General features: G+C 33.2%; 1 protein-coding gene across 1 annotated transcript in view; it reads left to right on the forward strand.

Moving 5' to 3' along the window:
• The window catches only part of LOC143190373 (tachykinin-like peptides receptor 86C), a 209,139-nt gene that overhangs the window by 177,324 nt on the left and 9,937 nt on the right, over positions 1-21,878 (forward strand). Inside the window, exons 7-8 of the mRNA XM_076394618.1 lie at positions 10,962-11,158; positions 15,989-16,107. Of these exons, the coding sequence (XP_076250733.1) occupies positions 10,962-11,158; positions 15,989-16,107 (316 nt within the window). The remainder of the gene's footprint in view (positions 1-10,961; positions 11,159-15,988; positions 16,108-21,878) is intronic.

The raw sequence follows: 21,878 nt of genomic DNA on the forward strand, positions 1-21,878 counted from the left end.
TGTATCTAAAAAGGCCAGCTCAGCCTCCAAAACTAAAGCGAGGATATTAAGCATTTTATTGAAAACTTACTTACTTTAATTTTACATGATAATTTTTACATTAAATTTAACAGCTATAGCTTTTCCAGTATTCTATTGGATCGCCTTTATTTGAAGCCCCATTATAATTTTCATTTTTTAAAAAGAGAAAACTCCAACCACAATAACGCACAATAAAATTTGAAGGCAAGGAAAATCCTTTGGGAAATTTTAAGCAACCTATTATCAACAGTTTCAATATTGAGACAAATTCAACAGGACTGTCTTGCTCCAATAACTAAATAGATTATGCCTCTAATTCAAGAAATTCTTGTTAAGGGGGGAAACCGAAAGTCCCCTTTGATAATTGAAGCCCTTTACTCCAAGTATTCCGTACAAAGTGAGAAATTTTGACTCGCTTCGTTCATACTATGTTTTCGCCACTTTTCTACCAGGAGTGTATCATAAATATTTGATGTTCGAAATTAGATTTTTCTCGGGTTCTAATGTTTGCCGAGCTTAAAGAAGATGCAAGGGATATTTGCATAATGAAAGATACATTTCAGTAAACAACATTTGCGATCACGTTAGTATAGATTCGTTTAAGTGATATTAAAATGGATATAAATTATTATAAATGTACAAAATGTCTGTAAAAGATGTTTTATAAATCAAAATTAATGAGAAATATTATTATTCTTTAAACTTTTATTTCTTTTTCTCCATCTATGAATCGAATTTTAAGCCAGAAAAACAACGATTTTTTCAAGTATTTATTAGCGTTGAGAACTATCGACTGAAAACAGTCGAAACAGTCGATAGTCAAAAAAATAGCGGTTCAAATGCACGGTTCGACTATTTTGTTCAATTCGTGATGTCAGGCGACCATATAAGAACTCTTTCCTGTATAAATTGTGAGAGAGGAAACGAAGGAGATAATTGCTTGGAGCATTTAATTTTATATGTGATTATATTTTCCAACGGTAGTTGGTGACGGAGACGGAGGTGTACTTATTCCTTCACGTAATAACTTTAAAAAAGAAAAGGAAAAAATAATTACTGAATACTATTAACATGCAATTAATAATTTCATTTTAAACGAAGTAGAATTACTTTTATATTTGAATGCTCTGTGGACCTGTAAAAAGAAACGGAATTTTTCTGTGGAATTGAATAATACCCCACAAATATTTTATCGTATTTTAATATTTTACTTGCTATTTTCAAAAAAACTATACTGTAATAAAAATAGACAATACAATAAAACTTAAACAAAACCTAAAACCTAAAAGTAAAAATATACCTGACCATAGAAAAAAAAACAAATTCATGACATAACTAAAAATGATCGCACAATAACTACTAGATATTTTGTAAAATAAATGCGTTATTCATTATTGAACGAAAGTATTTTATAACAAAAATCGAGAGTGTAATCGAAATATTACCTAATATTGCCATAAAAACAGTCAAAAGTATTTTACTATTTATCATTCACAATTTTAATCTTTTTATCCTATTACATTAACAATCTTGAAAAATATCGCTCCAAAACAACTAACTACTAACATGCTAGAACATTAAAAATCAGTCGAATGAAACTAGCAGAACCAAAAATAGTAACTAAAAGTACACGACTGAAACAGTCGATAGTAAAAAGTAGTCAATTACTAAACAGTCGGTAGTCGATTTCAGTCGATAGTTTTAGTTTCAGTTCCCAACACCAGTATCTATGTTGTTGAGTTGTTAAAGAGAGAAAATAATATTTCAAATGAAATATAATTTATTTTATTTTTTCTTCGCTTAAATTAATGCACAAAGACGAGTTACGTGTTAATTTAAATAACTAATGCAAAAATTATATAAAATGAAAGATGTTAAATCGATACGTAATGATGAAAGAATTATGAATTGGATGGAAATGACTTACTAATTGTCTGTTTACTTTGGCATAAAACTGATTCCGTCATCAGACCCAACTGATGATCATACACACCGCATATAAGAGTTCTACCGTTCTGATTTTAATCCTCCGCCTTGACTGTTCTTGATTGTTTTCGCCCTACTCCTGATTTTTCTTAATTTTTGACTTATACTTCACTGTTTCTCACTCTTACTCCTGGCTCTTTACTTCTGCTTCTCAGTCACGGACTAAATCTTTATCTCACTTTAATTTTCTGGTTGAATTTTCCGGATAATCATGCTTATTTTGCTTTCCTCGTGCACTTGGTGGTGGTTGAGATTATTGTTTCAAGAAACCCTTTCCCGCACCTCGATTTGTTCAAATTATCAGGGCGGGGAAGACTCTTATCAGGTTTAATTTCTCACGCGGATGGAATATGTGCGCTACGGACTCTTAAGAATGCTCCTGTATTTCATAATCTCGGGCTTTTGGCAGTTTCATAGTTATTGCCAGAATTTCCACCAGGTCCAATATGTTATACCCGTCATTTACCGCTGGTACCTGTACTTCCATAGCCGAAGCACTCGACAACGATCCGACGCTACATGTTTTTTGTTAGCTATGTAGTTTCAGTGTTTAGCGAGACCATTCAATAGTACCTACAATACTTGGCCTAAGCTACTTCGATATAACACGATATTCTATGGTATCTCAAGTCATAATTCTCTCCCAAAATGTTAAAAATTTTATAAAAAAGAGATAAATGGTCCAATGAATTAGACCTCTAAATTATAGTAAATTATAAACTTAAAACTAAACAATTTTCTTAAATGTAAATAACTATAATTGCATCGCAACATATAAAAACCACTGTTAAACAGCCTAACCTAACTAATAAATTTGATCATTTAGTACTAAAGTTATTCAATGTATAGAGACCCTAACAATGACGACATTCTTTACTTTTATTGTTTAATCTGAAGAAATATACTACCGAGGACAATCAAATACTTTTATAAGCTTATGGTGAAGCTGCTACATCATATAGTAATTGTCGATTTCGAAAGATATGATTGTGATTTCAATTACAAAGAACTGACTGGAGGACTAGTTCAAGGACAATGAACCATTCAAACTCATTAGTACTTCTTTAATTGACGGTTTTCAGGTGCTTATGATCATTTTAATTAATTTTAGTAAAAGAAATGAGAGTAAAACAAAAATCCATCCATATCGACACCGAAATGAATACTCAAGGCCACAATGTCTGTAGATATGGTGGGACTACCAAAATGTAATATAGTACGTCACTAAAAATGAATAAAATTGTTACTATAGATGCCTACCGACATCTATTAAATAAACTGAACGGCGTATCGTTGCAAACAAAAAGCAATTGTTACAAACAGAATCAAAGTCATCCTATCATATAATAACAACTCTCGACTACACATATAGTAGGGCACGCTGGTTTAGCTTGAATAGGTTCTGCTTCATCCAGCTGATTCACAAAACATAGTTCCGTCTGATTACCACTTGTTCAAATGTACCATATGTCATCAAAGAGTTAGGAAAAGTAGTAGAAAATGGTAGCAAATTTTGTGATTAATATATATTGGACCAATGTTGAACTATAACTTGACTGAAAAATGCATTTTGAACCTTTTTCAATATAATAATTTCATCGCTCGCCACAAAAAAAGGAGTTTCCTTTGGCATATTGTAGTTGGGGATGAAAAGTATATTTTTGTAAATCCAAAAAATAGCAGGATACATGCAAACAATTAATAGTTTCATATAAATCAAATTAATCCTTAGTTAAATTACTAGGTATCGTTAGAAATATGGAAAAAACATTCTGATGTGCCGTGAATTAATATCTTAACACCAACAATCACAACCCAATATTCAATTAAAATGCAATATAGGCTAATTGAAAGCATTAGGTAAATGTAATTATAAACAATCAAATCAATATGTTTGCTGTAACATTGCACCAATGTTACAAACAACAGTAAAGTTTAAAATCAATAATGAAATGTTTCTTTCGACGTACTTTATATTTACGGGATATTTGTTTAAATCTAATGGATGGACAGAAACATTTCTTTTATTCGGCCAATAAAAAGTCAGTATAAAATTTCTTTTTAAATAATATTTCAAAAGTATTATTATTTCCAATATTAAAATTAATATTACGATAATAAAGGACAAGTTGATTTGATGTGATACTTTGGTGTAAATTTAAGTTAATTTTTCATGAACTGAACTACGCATCTTTTGAGGATTAGGGCTAACTAAAAATATGGATTTGTGGCGAACACCGCGACCCTTTAGGCCACCACGCATTCACCAACGACAAGTTCAAAGGTCGGCAACGTCGGTGGGTTAGTACCATGCGGTTCCAGGCTATAAAAGGCCATCACGAGGATGCCTCGCTCTCTTTTCTTTTCTCCGTCCCCTTGTAGCAATACCAATTCCACACTACGTACTTCCGTGCTACCGTACCTAAACTAATATCCAGTCAATTCTCCCGTCGACCACATGTATAAATTATAAGTGAAAATAAACAAGTTTGATTCAACCAGTGTTTTTAGTTCTCGCGTAAATTCTTTCCAAAAATAGTAGTGGGTGTTCAAAAAAGCAATCGCGTCGAGAGCCATTCATTCCGACTGACCGATCCGACGAACATTCTTACAGATTTAATTCTAGTAGGGCCATCTATATGTCAAGCCGGAGCTTTTCAAGTGACTTGTTATTTACAAATTAGGTATGAAATGTAATTACATACAATTCTTCATTTTTTACTTGATAGACAATAAAACCGCAATGTTGAAATGGTTAAAAATATAATTTTCAGTCAACTCGTATGCCATTTTCTTTTATATTGAATAGTTTGCATCCAACTCCAATGATTGTAAAGATACTATCTTCTGCTGATAAGTTACTTGAAACGTTTCAGCTCACAATAAAATATCTGTCTTCGAAAAAAGGTCCAGACCCAGGTCGTATCAAAGTAAACCATCTCAAAAACCTCACCAGCAAGCACATTTCAAAGCTTTTCAACATTATTAATTACATCCTGAAATTAAAGCATTTCCCAAACAATTGGAAACACGCTCTTATCGCTGTTATCCTAAAGAAGCAGGCCAAGTCAAATCCATGTGACTTATGACCATCAGCCTGATAAGTTCACTCTCCAAACCTGTCGAAAAAGCGATATTATATGCTTTAAATAGTTTTACCGACACGCACCACATAATCATAATCCCTTACGAACAAATCGGTTTCCGCGCCAAACCTTCAACCCTCCATCAAGCTGCTCGCGTCGCAGCAACATCCATCAAGCACTTATAAAAGGTCGCAAAGCCATCTTCCTAGATGCATCCAAAGCTTTCGATCAAATATGGCAGTCTAGTTTTTAAAGATAACCAACTAAGTCTACCGATTGACCTAATTTCCCTGATCTACTCATATTGGGAAGATGGATCCTTTCAAGTAAAGATCGGCGATGCAGTCTCCTCTCGAAAGCTAATCTCCAGAGGAGTCTCGCAACATGGCTGATTTCCCACTCCCCAAACATTCACACACAGCGTTTTATACAGATGACACAGTCTTCTTCACCACCGGTTACGGTCCAGGCGTCATCCGCGACAGACTCTAAGTTCAGTTCAATCTGGCAATTGCGTGGTATAAATTCTGGCGGCTGCAGATTAACCCAAGCAAAACTCATCAAATTCGACCGTCGTTTCTAATGGTCAGCTTAAATACAGCACGCTATTTGTAGAGGCAATGGCGTGCATCGTTTACTATTCCCACTCCTCTACAGAAAAAGAAACTCCCAATTCCTCGGAAAACGACTCTGTATAAGATGCTAGTCCATTCAGTCTGCCGTCTCTACGGATCACAAGTATAGTACAGGTACGTCTCTGAGAGACTTTTTGCACTACTCCAAGTGTTCTAGTCCAAAAAAGTCCGTGCGTTACTCAATGCCCCATGGTTTATGAGAAACGTGAACATTCACCTCGAATCAGGCATCCCGCTCGTTAAAAGATTCACGAAAATGCTCAGTGTAAGGTTCTCTCTTGGTGCCTAAGAACACGAAAACAACTTGAGCCCATCCATCCACAAACCCCGGTAGTTAAACCAATTACTACGATCCCAGTCGTACCCCAGGATCTCTGTCGCCCGCAATATATATCTATCCCGAACCCGAAGCGACATAATCAAAAGATTATTTGGTTCTAGCTGGTCAATTTGGAAAAAAAGTAAACAGTTTGAGCTAGATTCTCGTCCAATAAGTCTTAGAGTTCATTGTGTTCGCTTTAGACATTGAAGTCACTACTTTTAAATCGTTTAAACCAAAACCAACAATTGGAATGCAAGGAAGCAACATCACCATAAGGTTTTAAAAGCGTTTGATGGGGTTCAATACTAGATTTAAAAAGAAAAACAACAAAAGTAATGGATATGGAGTATAGGTATAGTAATAGAAATGTAATTTTGAGCATTCCATGGCTAGTGTTTGTATACACCAAATAACTCAATAATATTAAATGTAAAACTATTATTGTATGTAATATTTTTAATATTTGGCATTTTCACCAAAGATACCGCTGTTAAATACATGCAAGTGCTTTAATTTTTATTTAACACTTTTATATGATTGAATATTGCATTTTTGACTAGTATAACAGAATAGGTATAAAACAATTTGATATAACATCTAGAAATGAAGAAATGATCGAAAATCGCCCCCAAAAAGTTATGTAGCCGTCAGTGAAGTAATATTTAATAAATTTTATGTTCAACACTTTTATCATTTTATTTATAAATTTTGTTAATATAATGGTTTTAAAGGATATTATGTTTCTTTTCTGCTTGTTTTTTTAATAGTCTTAAAAGGAAACTCTCTATTTTTTGCCCCTTTTTTTAAGCATCTAACAATTATAGCACAGTTACTTTGGTAAATTGAAACTTTGTGAGATAAAAAGGCTTTTAATTCGACTCTCGGATTGTCGATCGTTTGGCGAAAATTTAATACGACTGAAAAGAATAATTAAAACGTTGTCGAATAATAAATTGCGTTAGCGAGAAAATCAATTTTGATGTTTCCTATATACAACTAAAATTATGAGTATATAATGGAAAAATTGTTTCGACAATAGATCATTTTGTCGATCTTGCGAACGTTATTGCGTATTTTTACGACGTATTTATTTAAATTGTATGCTGTTTTGGTCCAAATTTCGCTTCATAATAAATAGTATGTATAAAATATTTTAAATATTGTCACCTTTTGTTTACTGACTTCAAATATTTATAAGAATTTGAATGAAATATATTTTTAAAAATTTCATAAAACGAGAAATGGATTTTAACACGAAAATTTAATTTATTTGATAGACTATTTTATATAAGAAGGGAAGAGGCAACTTATTAGGAAGTGACACAAAGCGACATTGAGGGTTGTTATCCATTAGAAAAAAGTCCAAATCCATCACACTCGTTCATCATTCATAAAAAAGCCGTTTTTAAAACATGGTCCCGATAGCCGTGGAACGTGGTCGTTGTCCACGTCCGTCTGGACAGCTTATAGTTGTATAATTGTTTTTAAATATCGTCTGTACCTTCGTGCGCCAGTTTTCCTGGTATCCCTCTAAGGAACAGTTTTCCAAGTTTTGGTGACTCCACTAATCTACGGACGAGAAATTGAGCTGCTAAAATCCGCCTTTGATGATCATGAATTTTATAAACTTGAAGCAACTCTGTGGGACGAAAAAATATATCCAGCATTTAGGTAGCAGTTTATTTTAATAATACCCTTACAAACTTATAAGCACTACAACTCTAATACTTCGTCAAATACATTACAAAATGCATGTTTAAACATACTTTAATATATTAAATTCTCCCCCATTAACCTGATGAGGTATAGTTCGTTGAATCGTAGCTGATACCCGCTAGATACCAGATGTAGATTGATATCTTATATCTGATATACTTGACCAGATATGTTATGTTCAGTGCGTTCGGTTAGAAACCCATTTTCTTCTATCTGGTTGGCATTCGAAGCTTGTGATGATATATGCTAACAACTAATACATAAAACTAAATCCATGGCATTACATTAAATATTATTTTGCATTATTTGTTAACAAAACAAATGATGAAATGGAACAACAACGCGCGCAGGTTTGAAGTATATTAGCGCGAACTTAAAATGATATATATAATGATCTTACTGTCTATATCTATCTATCTATATTTATATAATCTTTTTAATATCATTTTTTTACAGAAATAACTTTTACTCCGGGTAAAGTAGATACGTAAAATTATTATAAAATAGTTTTTCAAAATTACATCGTTCCTCATACAGTCATACATATGGTTTTCTATTGCTTTTTTACATCCTGCGTTGAAATATTTCTCCAGGTATCATGAGCCGGCGTCTGTTAACATTCATTTTATAAAGTTTCATATAAGTTTTGATTAGTGCAGAGATGAAAACACATTATAAATTTACGAAAACAATTTCATTTTGAGAAAAGTGGTGATATATTGCATGATATATTGCAACCAAAGCTATAACAATACTGCCTATCTGTCCGTTTTATAAACTAAATGAGAGTTTAAAATAAGAACATTTGCGATCACTTAAAACCAAACACTTGGAAAGGGACAGTCTACGACAATTATAATTATTGTAAAATTATTTTTGGGTAATGATAACATTTTCATTAACCAGCTTTTGATAAACTTCTGAATGGTACATTTTTGCAGCCCTACATCCAAAAATAAGGTGCTTCAATCCAAAACCAGTAAAATGGATTCCTGATCATCTTCCCAAATTTCGACGATCACCAGCAATTGGATAGTTTCAGCAACTTTTTAACGGTTATATTACAATATTGTTTTCCGTCAGTTCATCTTTATGGCCCCAATTTCATACAACTAGGTGAAGGGGAGTAATTTAGGAAAATATTGGAAGTCCAACGTCAATCTATCTCCTTTTCTTGATAATTTACTTAACTCGGGTTAACTGAATGAACTCAAAGGAGAATAGCGTTATCATTTACCTGGAATAATCCTGCGCAAATTTTGATTTATGTAGGGATAAAAACACACTTTTAGGTTACGAAAAAAATTTAAGTTGGATTCAACAAGGCTCTAACCACAAAATATTGAAAATTTAGATGGGTATTTTAAATGTGTGCGATACAGTGTTTTAGTTATTTAATTTTCCACCAGCTGTTTCGAGGTATAAATTTGGTAACAAAGCTGAACTTTAACACTTTCTGCTTTCAGAAGCATATTCTAAAAAATAAGGGGGTTTAGTGTACGTATGTTTATATTTGGTGGAAATAATGAAAAATTTACTGGATATTTTGGACCTTTTTGGTAATTCTTGATTTATATACAAAGAATTTCGGTTTAATTTTTTTTGACAAAGCTTTTGTTGAAAGCGTCTCTTTCAGTGCTGACAAAGCAAACTTTAAAAACTTATGAACTTACATGTTAAATATTCTTATTTTCTTAACTGGGTTTTTATGGTTCTTTTTTAGTTAAAATGATTTGTCAAGTGTTGACATCTCAAGTGTTGCGTCCCAGGATGTAGTACCATTTCAAATAGAATACCTAGCTTTCTTAGGGACCATGATCTATGTCAGAAATGGCTTTTAGCAATAAATAATGAAAAACTGATGTGAATCTTTTGTGAGGTCTTAAATTAGAGCAAAAGGGTTTGTTTTACACAGGATAACTACAAACCGAAATGTAGAAGAGCATTGCTTAACAGTGGTATGGTTTCCAGTTGTTATTTACATTGTAAGTCTTTTATAATGTTAATTATATGTAACCGATTTATAAAATATAACAAGCCTCCATTTTAGCTATGGCATAGAAGGAAGAAAACATTGATCCAAATATGTTAGGAAATGTTGAAGGAAACAATGAAGTGATTAAAGCTCGACAGTATGATAGACGTAATTTGGCAAAGCCAGAGACTTTTTTTACTTTGTTGGTAAATTATATCTTGGCTGTTTTATTGAATTCCCAAATTATGCACAAAACTTAACAAGCAGTCTGTCCAATATCTTAAATTACCAAATGCCTGTATTTTTCAACTGTTTTGAGCATTCTGAACGAGACATAGTTAGAAAGATAATAGTTAGGTGTTGTTTGTTTTGGTGGATGAGAAAAGTGAACAAAATAGCAAAAGGCAAAAATGAAACATTTTTATTGTAATATCTAAATATAACATAGCTTATATGGATGATGTACAATTACATACTTACAACAAATATTTGACAAAGAAACTATTTAAAAAATATTTCAAAATCAATAGTCTTCAACATATATATTGTACTGTACTCTATATTTGACAGAGTTAAATTTACGATAATAAAAAATGTAGCATATTCTATAGTTTATTAAATATTGTACATTTCAAAGTATAAGTTTTGTGTTAAATCTGTTATATTACGTTTTAATGTATCGCTAGTAGAATATATTGTTATTAAACATAGAAAATTCTATGAATTGTCCTCTGATATTATTGTAATGTAATTTTTACATATATTTAAATAAAATGAATTTTTTGAAGCCTATATTGCAGTTTTATTAATAAAATATTTTAAATTTCCCGCTATTCAAATTGTCAGTCGCGTCCTCTGGCGGCAAATCAATGCTAAACTTGTTCACCGGTTATATATGTGAGATACACTTCTAATTCCTCTGTGTTTTGTGGTTCTAACAATACTGCCTATCTGCTTTATAAACTACATGAAAGCTTAAAATATAACGACTTGCCACCACTTGAAACTAAACGCTTGAAAAATATCTCCCTTTGGGTACAATGAAATTACCAGTGGCGTACCAGTAGCATACCGTAACATATATACCATTCAATTTCATTTATATCAATTGTTTTCAGATTATATTTTTATTTTTATTTGTATTATTTAATTTTGAACACGAATTTAATATTTGCCGAAATATATTGAAGTTGATTAAGACATTTTATATTTTGTTTCAGGTGGTAAAAATGTTTATACTCGTGGTCCTAATATTCGGCCTATGTTGGCTACCTTACCACAGTTACTTCATCTATATCTACTATGATACAAAAGTCATATACAGCAAATATACCCAACACGTATATTTGAGTTTCTATTGGTTCGCTATGTCCAACGCAACGGTAAACCCACTAATATACTATTGGATGAATGCTAGGTAAGCTTTTATTTATTGTTAATTTGAACCATGTAACTTAGTATTTATTACGAATCAATTATTATTTGTAATACGATATAAAAGCCGAATAAAATATAAGACAACACAAAATAAGTTTTAATTCATCTAACACTTGTTATAAAAAGGTTGTCACGGCACTACCAAACCAAATAATGTTTTACGTATTTTTTGATTTAAATCAAAATGTTGAGATATGGTTTTTGTAGCATTTCAAAAATAATGAATGATGGTCCAGAGTATTCTAAAGAAAGCCGTAGTATTTAAGTAACGAACACAACAAGTCATTTAAATCTAAAATAGTAATATAGGGTTTTTCGGTTTCCGAAAAACTATTTGTTGCTATTTTTGTTTTAGGTTTGCCATAGGCGTCAGTTTAACCCATCCTTGGTCATTCAGTCATTGATTCTAAATCATTATTTCCCAATTTACCAATTTACACGACTGAGTAGCATATCCAAATTAGAATTTTTTTCTATCAAAAGGACTGTCACTTAATATCCAAAATTACTACTGTGGCAACATTTGCTGGCGATAAGATGATTTTATCATCTCCCAAGGATACTATGTCCGCCACAAGAAACCTTCAACTTCAACTCAATAAAATCATTTTGTGGTTAAAAACGAATGAAACAAAATCGACTCACGTAACGCTCACCTTTCAAGAAAGACTTGTTGCACCATCTTAATAATAATGATTTATCCGACAACTCGAATATTATATTTCAAATGCAATAACAAACATGATCCCTAGAAATACAAAAATGTTTCGTCATACACCCAAATTATTCCATTCAGTTTCAATATCGACCAGTTCTTATAGAAAATCTCTATATGAATAAAAACTAATGACCTCGCACTTTATCTAATAGTTCCATTGATTGACAAATAACAGGCTTTAAATAAAGCAAACGAGATTTTTAAAAACGGATAAACGTTAATATTTAAACTGTTAAAATTAGCTTATAACCCGAACAGCAACAAATTATCAATACAATCCAACCAACAAACGATACAGTTAAATTATGTCTTTGTTTTGTTACCTGATGTACCAAAAGTCGCTAACGGTTTTTTTTTGGAAAAACTACATGATCTTCAAAAAAATTTAAAGATGTATTTATTCAAAGTACTGGCCATTTGATTATACACATCTTGATTATATTTAAGGCAATTTATTTATGCGAAAAGTTGATAGTCGGACGGGGCAAGGTTTGGCAAGTAGGGCGATTGCTAAACTATTTCCCATTAATGTGCTTTTAACGCTTCCTTAACCGGTTTTATGAAACGGCGCGTTATAGTGCTATAAAATCACTTTACTATGTCTTCGGGCACATTCTTGACGTTTTCGGCCAATGTATGTCTCAAATTGATCATTTGTTGTCAGTAGTGATCATTATTAACTGTTTTACAAGGTTTCAACAGTTCATAATACACCACGACACTTTGGTTCCATCAAATATAGAGCATTGACTTGCGACCAAAACGATTTGTCATTGAAGTCAATCGGCCGGTTTCACTAGGTGATAATCATGATTTTTTGCGCTAAATGTTTTCAAAATAAATGCACTTTACATTACTCGTTAGTATTCGATGCAACAATGATTTCCAATCATACATTTGAAACAGAATGATTTTTGGATTTTCAAATTTTCTAGTTTTCAATTGATGTGGCACCCATATTCCCAGTATTTTCTGCATTGTTGGTCATCGGTCGCTAATCGTCTCTTTGGTCACAATTAACTCTTCTTCCAATTACTTTTGAATTTAGTTTGGGTCTTTATTCAATTTCACCCACCAGTTTCGTGTCTTCATCCTTTTTCGATCTATCAGAACATTCTTGGTCTTGCACATCTAGATCACCATTTTCGAATTTTCGAAACCAAGTCTCTCATATTTCTAAAGTTAGATCATGCTAACCATGAAGTGAAACCGCAAAGTTTCCGCAAAACCAGGAAAACGATGACTTTCAGCGAGTTTTTCTGTTGATTAAATAGAATAAGTTATACATGCCGCACAAGTACAATTTTAGGCACGAAACTTGATATCTTCAAAGAGGTATAAATCTATGACATTATTACAAAAAAGGCATGTGTTAAATCATAACATTGAACACTAAAGCCTGGCGACATATGTTAGAAAAACCGGTAATAACTTTCCCACTCACCTTGAAAAAATATCTTACTTGCTAAAATCAATAGTAAACAAACTCATAATCAATTTCAACATGTAAGCATCAATGTGTTAGATTACAAATAATTCATTCAAACCTTTATAAAAATTGTTTCTTAAGAAAAAATATTAAAGTCAAAAGTCAGTGAGTGAAAAATTAACAAATGTTAGGTTATATGCTTATAATTTAATTAAAAAATACATAAGTGAACAAATAATGACATTAATTCAAATATTGCAGGAAAGCAACATTCTACATAGACGACAAGCATTTTGTACAATAACGCTCGCTACAAGATTTATTACCAACTATATTATATCTCTACAAATGAAAATAAACATATAACAGGTCAATTGAAAAGTCCCTGGCCTGACACATAGATGGCGCTACTATAATTAAATCCATATGTTTTTAAGTTAGCCCTAACCCTCAAAAGATGCGTGTATCAATTTGACAGCGGTCGGATTATTAGTTTGTGAATTATAGCATTTTGAGTGAGGCAGCTTTTATTATTGTGAAAAAATGGATATAAAGGAATTTCGCTTGTTGATAAAATATTGGTTTTTGAAAGGAAAAAATACAGCTAAAGCAAAAACTTGGCTTGACGCCGAGTTTCCGGACACTGCTCCAGGAAAATCAACCATCAAGGATTGGTATGCTAAGTTTAGACATGGTGAAATGAGCATCGAAGACAATGAACGCAGTGAACGCCCAAAAGAGGTTGTTACCGACGAAAACATTAAAAAAATCCACATAATGATTTTGATTGACCGTACATTGAAATTGAATGAAATAGCAGACACTCTAAAGATTTCAACGGAACGTTTACATCATATCATTCAAGAATATTTGGGTATGAGGAAGCTCGGGTGCAAAGTGGGTGCCGCGCGAGCTCACTTTTGGCAAAAACAACAACGAGTTAATGATTCCGAGAAGTGTTTGAAGATGATCGAGCGTAATAAACCCGAGTTTTTGCGTCGATATTAGACAATGGATGAAACATGGCTCCATCATTTTACTCCGTAGTCCAATCGACGGTCATCCAAATGGACTGCACACGATGAACCCGCTCCAAAGCGTGGGAAAACACAATAATCGGCTAGCAAGGTTATGGCGTCTATATTTTGGGATGCGTATGGAATAATTTTGACTGATTACCTTGAAAAAGGAAGGACAATCAATAGCGATAACTGCATAACGTTATTGGGCCGTTTGAAGAACGAAATCGCCGAAAAACGACCGCATTTGAAGAAAAGGAAAGTGCTGATACACTAAGATAATGCACCGGGTCACAAGTCAGTGAAAACGATGGCAAAAATGCATGAATTGATCTTCGAATGGTTTCCTCAACCAACGTGTTTTCCAGACCCTCTGGCCCCCAGCGACTATTTCCTGTTCTCAGATCTCAAAAGAATATTTTCGTCGAATGAAGAGGTGATCGACGAAACTGAGGCCTATTCTGAAGCAAAGGACAAATCGTACTACAAAAATTATATCGAAAAGTTGGAGGGTCGCTATAATCAGTGTATGACTCTTGAAGGGAATTATGTTGAATAAAAAAAAATTAATTTTGCCAAAAAATTTGTTTTGCTATTGAAGGCCGGGTACTTTTCATCATTTCTAAGAAATAAAAAACGAAATAAAGCAACTACCAAGTTAATTAATCAAAAGCGTCGCAAAAACGATTGCAAATCAGCTCATTCAAATTTCAAAATAGTATTTTCTAACATATCGAAAATGCAACCAAAAAGGAATATTATCAATTTCATGCACAATTAATTACTTTGCATTTGATGGAATACATATCGAATAGCGAAACAACTGTCAAAGTCTATCAACAAATAGTTTTTATGTTTCTTTCATTCTAAACATTTGCAGGTCAGGAATAATAGAGACTAGACAAGCTGATGATTTCATATCGAATTTACTAATAAGATATATTCAGGATGAAGAAAGGAAAATATAGGTAACCTGAAGATCTATCTTAATACCTATTTACATTTTTTAAATAAATATATACTTATTAAAAAAAACATTACTAAATACCACACTTAACTATAAAACAAAATAGTTATTATTATATGGAATCAATAAAAACAAAAATATAACATTTGAAATATAGAAAATTATATATAAGTATATAACGATTAAAATGGAGGATAATCAAGTCAACTTTCAAACATGAAACTTTATCTATATTTTACTATAGAGCAAGTTAACAACAATGTTTCAATTTAGATAATACTAGACATTTGTGCCATTGAATATAAGCAATAATTTAATCACCTTTGTGCTAAACTACTCCCATATTATACAAGTGAAACTATTCAAGTTAGAAAAATATATGTTACATTAGTTCAAAGTTTGATTTCCTATATTTGAAACTTTCCATTCCACCCATTTTACTTAAAGGGTATAGTGCTTAAAGAGAAACTTATCCTATCTATTAAACTCCAATCTTAATGGATTTATTAGATTAAATACGAGACCATTACTATTTACTTTACATGAAAAGGATATTTGTAATAAATGTAGTCTTATGAATAACTCAAGCTAGCTTGCTAATCGATATTTATTCTCACAACATTTTTAATGATCTCGATTGTACTGAAAGTTAAAAATAACTTTAAATCTTGTTTCAGATTTCGCCAGTACTTTAAAACAGCTGTTTGTGGATGGAAAGGCTTCTTCAGATCAAGATCTTACAGTGCTAATCTACCACCGACCCAGAGGAACTCTCAAAATTCATATTCAAAATCAGGTACAAATACAAGAGTTCGTTAATTTTTTTTAACCTTCCCTATAAATCTGTTTTATCGTAGTTTTATTTTATGTTATAGTAACAGGTTAATTGAAAAGTCTCCAGCCTGACACATAGATGGCGAATTAGAACTAAATCGATATGTTTTTTAGTTAGCCCTAACCCTCCAAATGCGTGTGCAAATTTGACAGCTGTCAGATCATTAGTTTGTGAATTACAGCATTTTGAGTGAAGCAAATTTTGTTATTGTGAAAAAAATTGATAAAAAGAATTTCGCATGTTGATAAAATATTGATTTTTGTAGGAAAAAATACAGATGAAGCAAAAACTTGGCTTGAAACCGAGTTTCCGGACACTGCCCCAGGAAAATCAACCATCAACGATAGGTATGCTAAGTTTAGATGTGGTGAAATAAGCACCGAAGACGATGAACCCAGTGGACGCCCAAAAGAGATTTTTGACGAAAACATTAAAAAAATACACAAAATAATCTTAAATAACCGTAAATTGAAACTGAATAAAATAGCAGACACTCTAAAGATATCAACTAAACGTGTAAATCATATCATTCACGAATATTTGGAAATGAGAAAGCTCTGTGCAAAGTCGGTGCCGCGCGAGCTCACTTTTGACCAAAAACAACGAGTTGCTGATTCGGAGCAGTGTTTGAAGATTTTTTTTTTTTTTTTTTTTTTTTTTATAATTATATACATTGTTACTAGTCGTTGCCGACTAACCTACAATTTGTCCTTATAATAGCTTAAATCTAGGTATATATCTAATAGGACTCATCAGTCCTACATAGTCTCTAACATAATAATAATTGTTTTAACACTTTGAGTTTTTTCTAATGCACCTCACTGCACTACAACACACTACACAAGTTCAAATGGTTTGGTCCTTTTGAGTCTGCGTCCGGTTTTGGTGTTGTCCAAGAGTTGTAATACTTCGAAATTAACATGAGAGTGAAGTCTCTCCTCATGTCTCTTTGCAATTCTTTTAATTTCTTGATTGACAGTCGGTATCTGAAGATCTCGATGTAAATAAATGGTCCGGTAATATCTGGGTGCACCTACGATGCTTCTTAGGACTTTGTTCTGGAAAACTTGTATTAGATTTATGTTGCTTTTTGCGGAACATCCCCATAATTGTATTCCGTATGTCCATATAGGTTTTAATATTTGTTTATATAGAAGTAATTTATTATGTATAGTTAATTGAGATTTTCTTCCAATTAGCCAATACATTTTTCTATATTTTAACTCAAGTTCTTTTCTTTTCTTTTTGACATGTTCCTTCCACCGTAGTTTTGCATCAAGTGTCATTCCGAGATACTTAGCATTATTGCTGTATGGTATGACAGTGTGGTTTATGGTCAATGGTGTAAGCGCGGCCTGTTTATAGGTGAATTGAACATGCACAGATTTGTTTTGGTTAATTTGTATTTTCCAGATTTGGGTCCATTTATTTATAGCGTCAGTAGCCTGTTGTAGTTTTCGGGTTGCTTCTTCGCTATTGTTTCCGACAGCAAGAATAGCAGTATCATCAGCAAATGTAGCCATTGTAATGTTTTCGATTTGTGGTATATCACATGTATAAAGTAGGTACAGAATTGGCCCCAGTACACTTCCTTGTGGTACACCTGCTTTAGCTTCTTTTATTGTAGAGTAAGCTTCCTCTTGTTTCACTCTAAACATTCTGGCTGTGATGTAAGATTTTAATAGTTCGGTGTGTTGCTTCGGTAATATTTTCTGTAGCTTATGGACGAGGCCTTTGTGCCATACCTTGTCGAAAGCTTGTGCTACATCTAAGAATACAGCTGAGCATACTTTATTATCTTCATAGGCTTTTTCAATAACATCTGTTATTCTATGCACTTGATCAATCGTTGAATGTTTGGTAATAAACCCAAACTGGTGTGTTGGTATTAGGTTTTTTCTCTCTATAATTGGTTTTAATCTTTTCAAGAGGAGCTTTTCAAATACCTTAGCTATCATCGGTAACAGTGAGATAGGTCGATAAGCTTTTATATCATTTGGTGATTTTCCAGGTTTTGGAACCATTATTATTTCAGCCATTTTCCAAACGTCTGGGACATATTTCAGTCGAAATGCTGCATTGATTAAGTTAGTGAGCTTTATAATACCCTTTCTTGGCAGATTGTGCAGCAATTGCCCTGTTATTAAATCATAGCCTGGTGATTTATTTGGCTTGATGTTAGTTTTAATAACGTTGGTGACTTCTTTCGGAGTTGTTAATTGAATTGTCGAATTTTCGCCGTCTATGTCCGGTAAAGTATGTTCAATTTCACTTTCGTTTGGTTTGAAAGTTTTCTCTAAATGGGCAGCGAATGCTTCTGCTTTCTCCAGGTTGCTGCGTGCCCAACTTCCATGCATGTTTCTTATCGGAGGACTATGTAGACAGGATCGTTTTAGGTATTTAGTGGCTTTCCAGAGCGAGTAGTCTGTGTTCTTGTCATCTGTTAAATTTCGTAGATAGTTATTTATGGAATTGTTTTTAATTTCCAAAATTTCCCTCTTCAACCTTTGTGTTATGTTGTTTAAGATATTCTTATTTTCAGGTGTTCTATTTTGCTGCCATTTTTTCCGTAGTTTTCGTTTTTCAGCTACCATTTCCTTGATTTCTTTCGGGTAATTTATTCCTTTGGTTGAAGTTTTAATTTCTGGAGTGTTATTCCAAGCAGCCTGTTGGATGTCTGCAACGAATTTTTCGGTTTCATAATTTAATTGGTCTTCTGTCTTAAGGGGAACATTTAGTTGAATTCGATTGTTTATTTCTTCAACAAATCCTTCCCAGTCTGTCCTCTTGTTGGTTAATGTTGGATTTTGTTGTTTTCTTATAATGTTTTCACTCAGCGTCAAAATCACAGGTGTGTGATCTGAACTTAAGTCAAAATTTTCTTCAACTTCCATGTAGTTAGTGGTTATGTTTCTAGCTATAAAGAAGTCTAACAGGTCTGGAGTTTTCTCTGGATCGGTAGGCCAATAAGTTGGTTTTCCTGTCGACATGTAACTGCACCCTAGCTCAGCAGCTGCTTTATGTAATTCATTACCTTTAGTTGTCGTCATTCTAGATCCCCATCTTGTATTTTTAGCATTGAAATCACCACCGATTATAAATTTTTCTCCTAGGTTGTTTAGAACATTCAAGTAATTTTCTTTTTTTTGGTTGTATCTTGGAGGGCTATATATGGAAGCTAATGTAACCCTGTATTTGCTAGATATAACAGTTACTGCCGTTACCTGATTTTCTGCTAAACTGAGTCCGGGTTCTTGATGATGGCATATATTATTTTTTATTATTATTGCACTTCCTCCTCTTGCTGTGTTAGCTGGATGAATGGTGTGGTAAAAGTAGTATCCTCTAAATTTAATAAAGGATTCCTTTGTCAAATGGGTTTCAGATATTAAGCAAATATCTATTTTTTGCAATTCTAGGAATACTTGTAGGTCAGCGTGATGTTTCTGAATCCCATTAGCATTCCAAATTGCGATGCGGATGTCTTTACTTGCCATTTTTAGTTCTTGAGGCCACCGCCCTATTGTTTTCGAGTTTAAGTAATCTTTCAGAAAACGATTCAATAATCTTTTCCTGGTTGTCCAGCTTTGCTATAAGTTTCAATAGCAGTTCGTTGGTTGTAACGTCTTCTTTTTTTGTTTCTTTTTGAGCGGTTTGGTTTATGCTTTGAGCATAGGTCATTTCATCGTTGATTTCGTTGTACATTTTTGGTTGTTTATTTTGAGTCACTGTTTTTTGCTCTTTAGCCTGACTGATTTTATTTCTTCTCTCTTGGAATGTTTTCGCAACTACGCATCCTCTGTAGCTTGCTGGATGCGCTTCATTGCAATTCGCACATTTCGCTTTTGTTCCTTTGGGTTTTTTGCATTCTCCCGTGATGTGTTTTCCTGAGCATTTTACACACCTTGGTTCCCTTTTACAGAATTTTTGTGTGTGTCCATGTAATTGGCATCTCTTGCACTGTGGCACAAGATTTGCCTTTCTAAGAGGTTCTATTTTTACTTCGACTCCTAGAATTTGTTTAATTTCATAAATTGCTTTTATGTCCGTGTTATGTTGGAATGATAACATAAACAGTGGTAAAGGCTTCTTCTGGACAACTATTTCTCCATTGTTATTTTTATTTCGTTCTTTTTTCAGGATATTTGTGACGTCAGTACATTTAAGTCCATTTTTTATTAACTCTTCCACTATTTTAGTAGTTTTAGCTGTCGGTGGAAGCCCTCTTGCCATTACTTTAATGTCTCTGGTTTGCTTATCTTCATACGAGTGCCATTGTAATTTTAGGAATTCCAAGCACTCAGCAATTTTCGTAAAAGTTTTACGACATTCGGCGTTTAATTTGATTTGTCCATTGTTTAATGTTGTTGCTCTAAATAGTATATTATTTGTTTTCATTGTTTCATATAGCAAGTCAAAGTCTGTGACATTACTTACTATAATTGGAGGTGGTCTCGGCACTTTTATTTCTTTATTCAATTCTTGTGCTTTAATGGTTTTTGGTTGTTGTGGTGAAGCTTCAGGTGTGTAGTTTGCTTTTCGTTTCTTATTTCTTTTAACTGTTATCCAGCCTACTTCTTTTTGCAATTCTTCCTCGTCTGTTTCATAGTTTACAGGCAATTTGTTTTCAGTGCACTGGTTCACTACGGGAATGCTAGTTGGATTGTATGTGTTTTGGTTTTTTATTAGGAGTTGTAGTGCATCTAATTGTTTTTGCATATTTGTTAGTGCAATTTCCAGATTCCGTCGGGCTGTTTTTTCGTTAATATACGCATTATAGAGAGCTTGCTCATTTTGCGTTCTCTTATGGTTTTCTTGACAAAAGATTTGATTCTGTTGTGCCAGATAAGCTTCACCTGACGTTGAGGGTTGTGTTTCCATCTCATTTAGTCTCTGGTTCTCTCTATTAATCATTTTTATTTAATGAATAGTTTAATTCACGTTTTTACAAAAATTTCAGTACCGGTATTTGTTACAGAACCGTTATACGCCGCATTTGTGGTACAGATGATGCACCTCCGACCCTTAACAGCCCCCAAAATTTTACCTTTGTTACTTTATTGCAGTGACCATCGTTTTAAACACATTTTCACTAAACATTTAACGCGCAGTTTTAACACTGTTATTGTCGTCACGGTTTTTACTTATTTTTTAAAATCGCATTTGTGGCACAGGTAGTACACTTTCAAATTTATTACACTGACCGTCGCTCCAAACACGTCTTTACTCTACGAAGGTCGAACGACAACTGTGTGTTTGAAGATAATCAAGCGTAATAAACCTAAGTTTTTGCGTCGATTACATAGCGTTATTGAACCGTTTCAAGGACGAAATCGCTCAATCGAAAAACGGCCGCATTTGAAGAACAAGAGTGCTGCTTCACCAAGACAATGCACCGTGTCACAAGTCAGTGAAAACGATGGCAAAAATCCATGAATTGGGCTTCGAATGGCTTCCTCATCCACTGTATTTTCCAGATCTGTCCCCCAGTGACTATTTCCTATTCTCAGATCTCAATGGAATCCTCACTGGGAAGAAATTTTTGTCGAATGAAGAGGCCGAAACTGAGGCCTATTTTGAAGAAATTGACAAATCGTACTACAAAAATGGTATCGAAAAGTTGGACGGTCGCTCTAATCAGTCTATCACCCTTGAAGGGTTGAATAAAAAAAAACTAATTTTGCCAAAAAAATGTGTTTTATTATGGTGGGTCGGAGACGTTTCAATTGACC

This window comes from Rhynchophorus ferrugineus, unplaced genomic scaffold (assembly GCF_030347505.1).
Source record: "Rhynchophorus ferrugineus isolate W39M unplaced genomic scaffold, kcgeb_rfMv2 rfM2, whole genome shotgun sequence".
Classification (NCBI taxonomy): Eukaryota; Metazoa; Arthropoda; class Insecta; order Coleoptera; family Curculionidae; genus Rhynchophorus; species Rhynchophorus ferrugineus.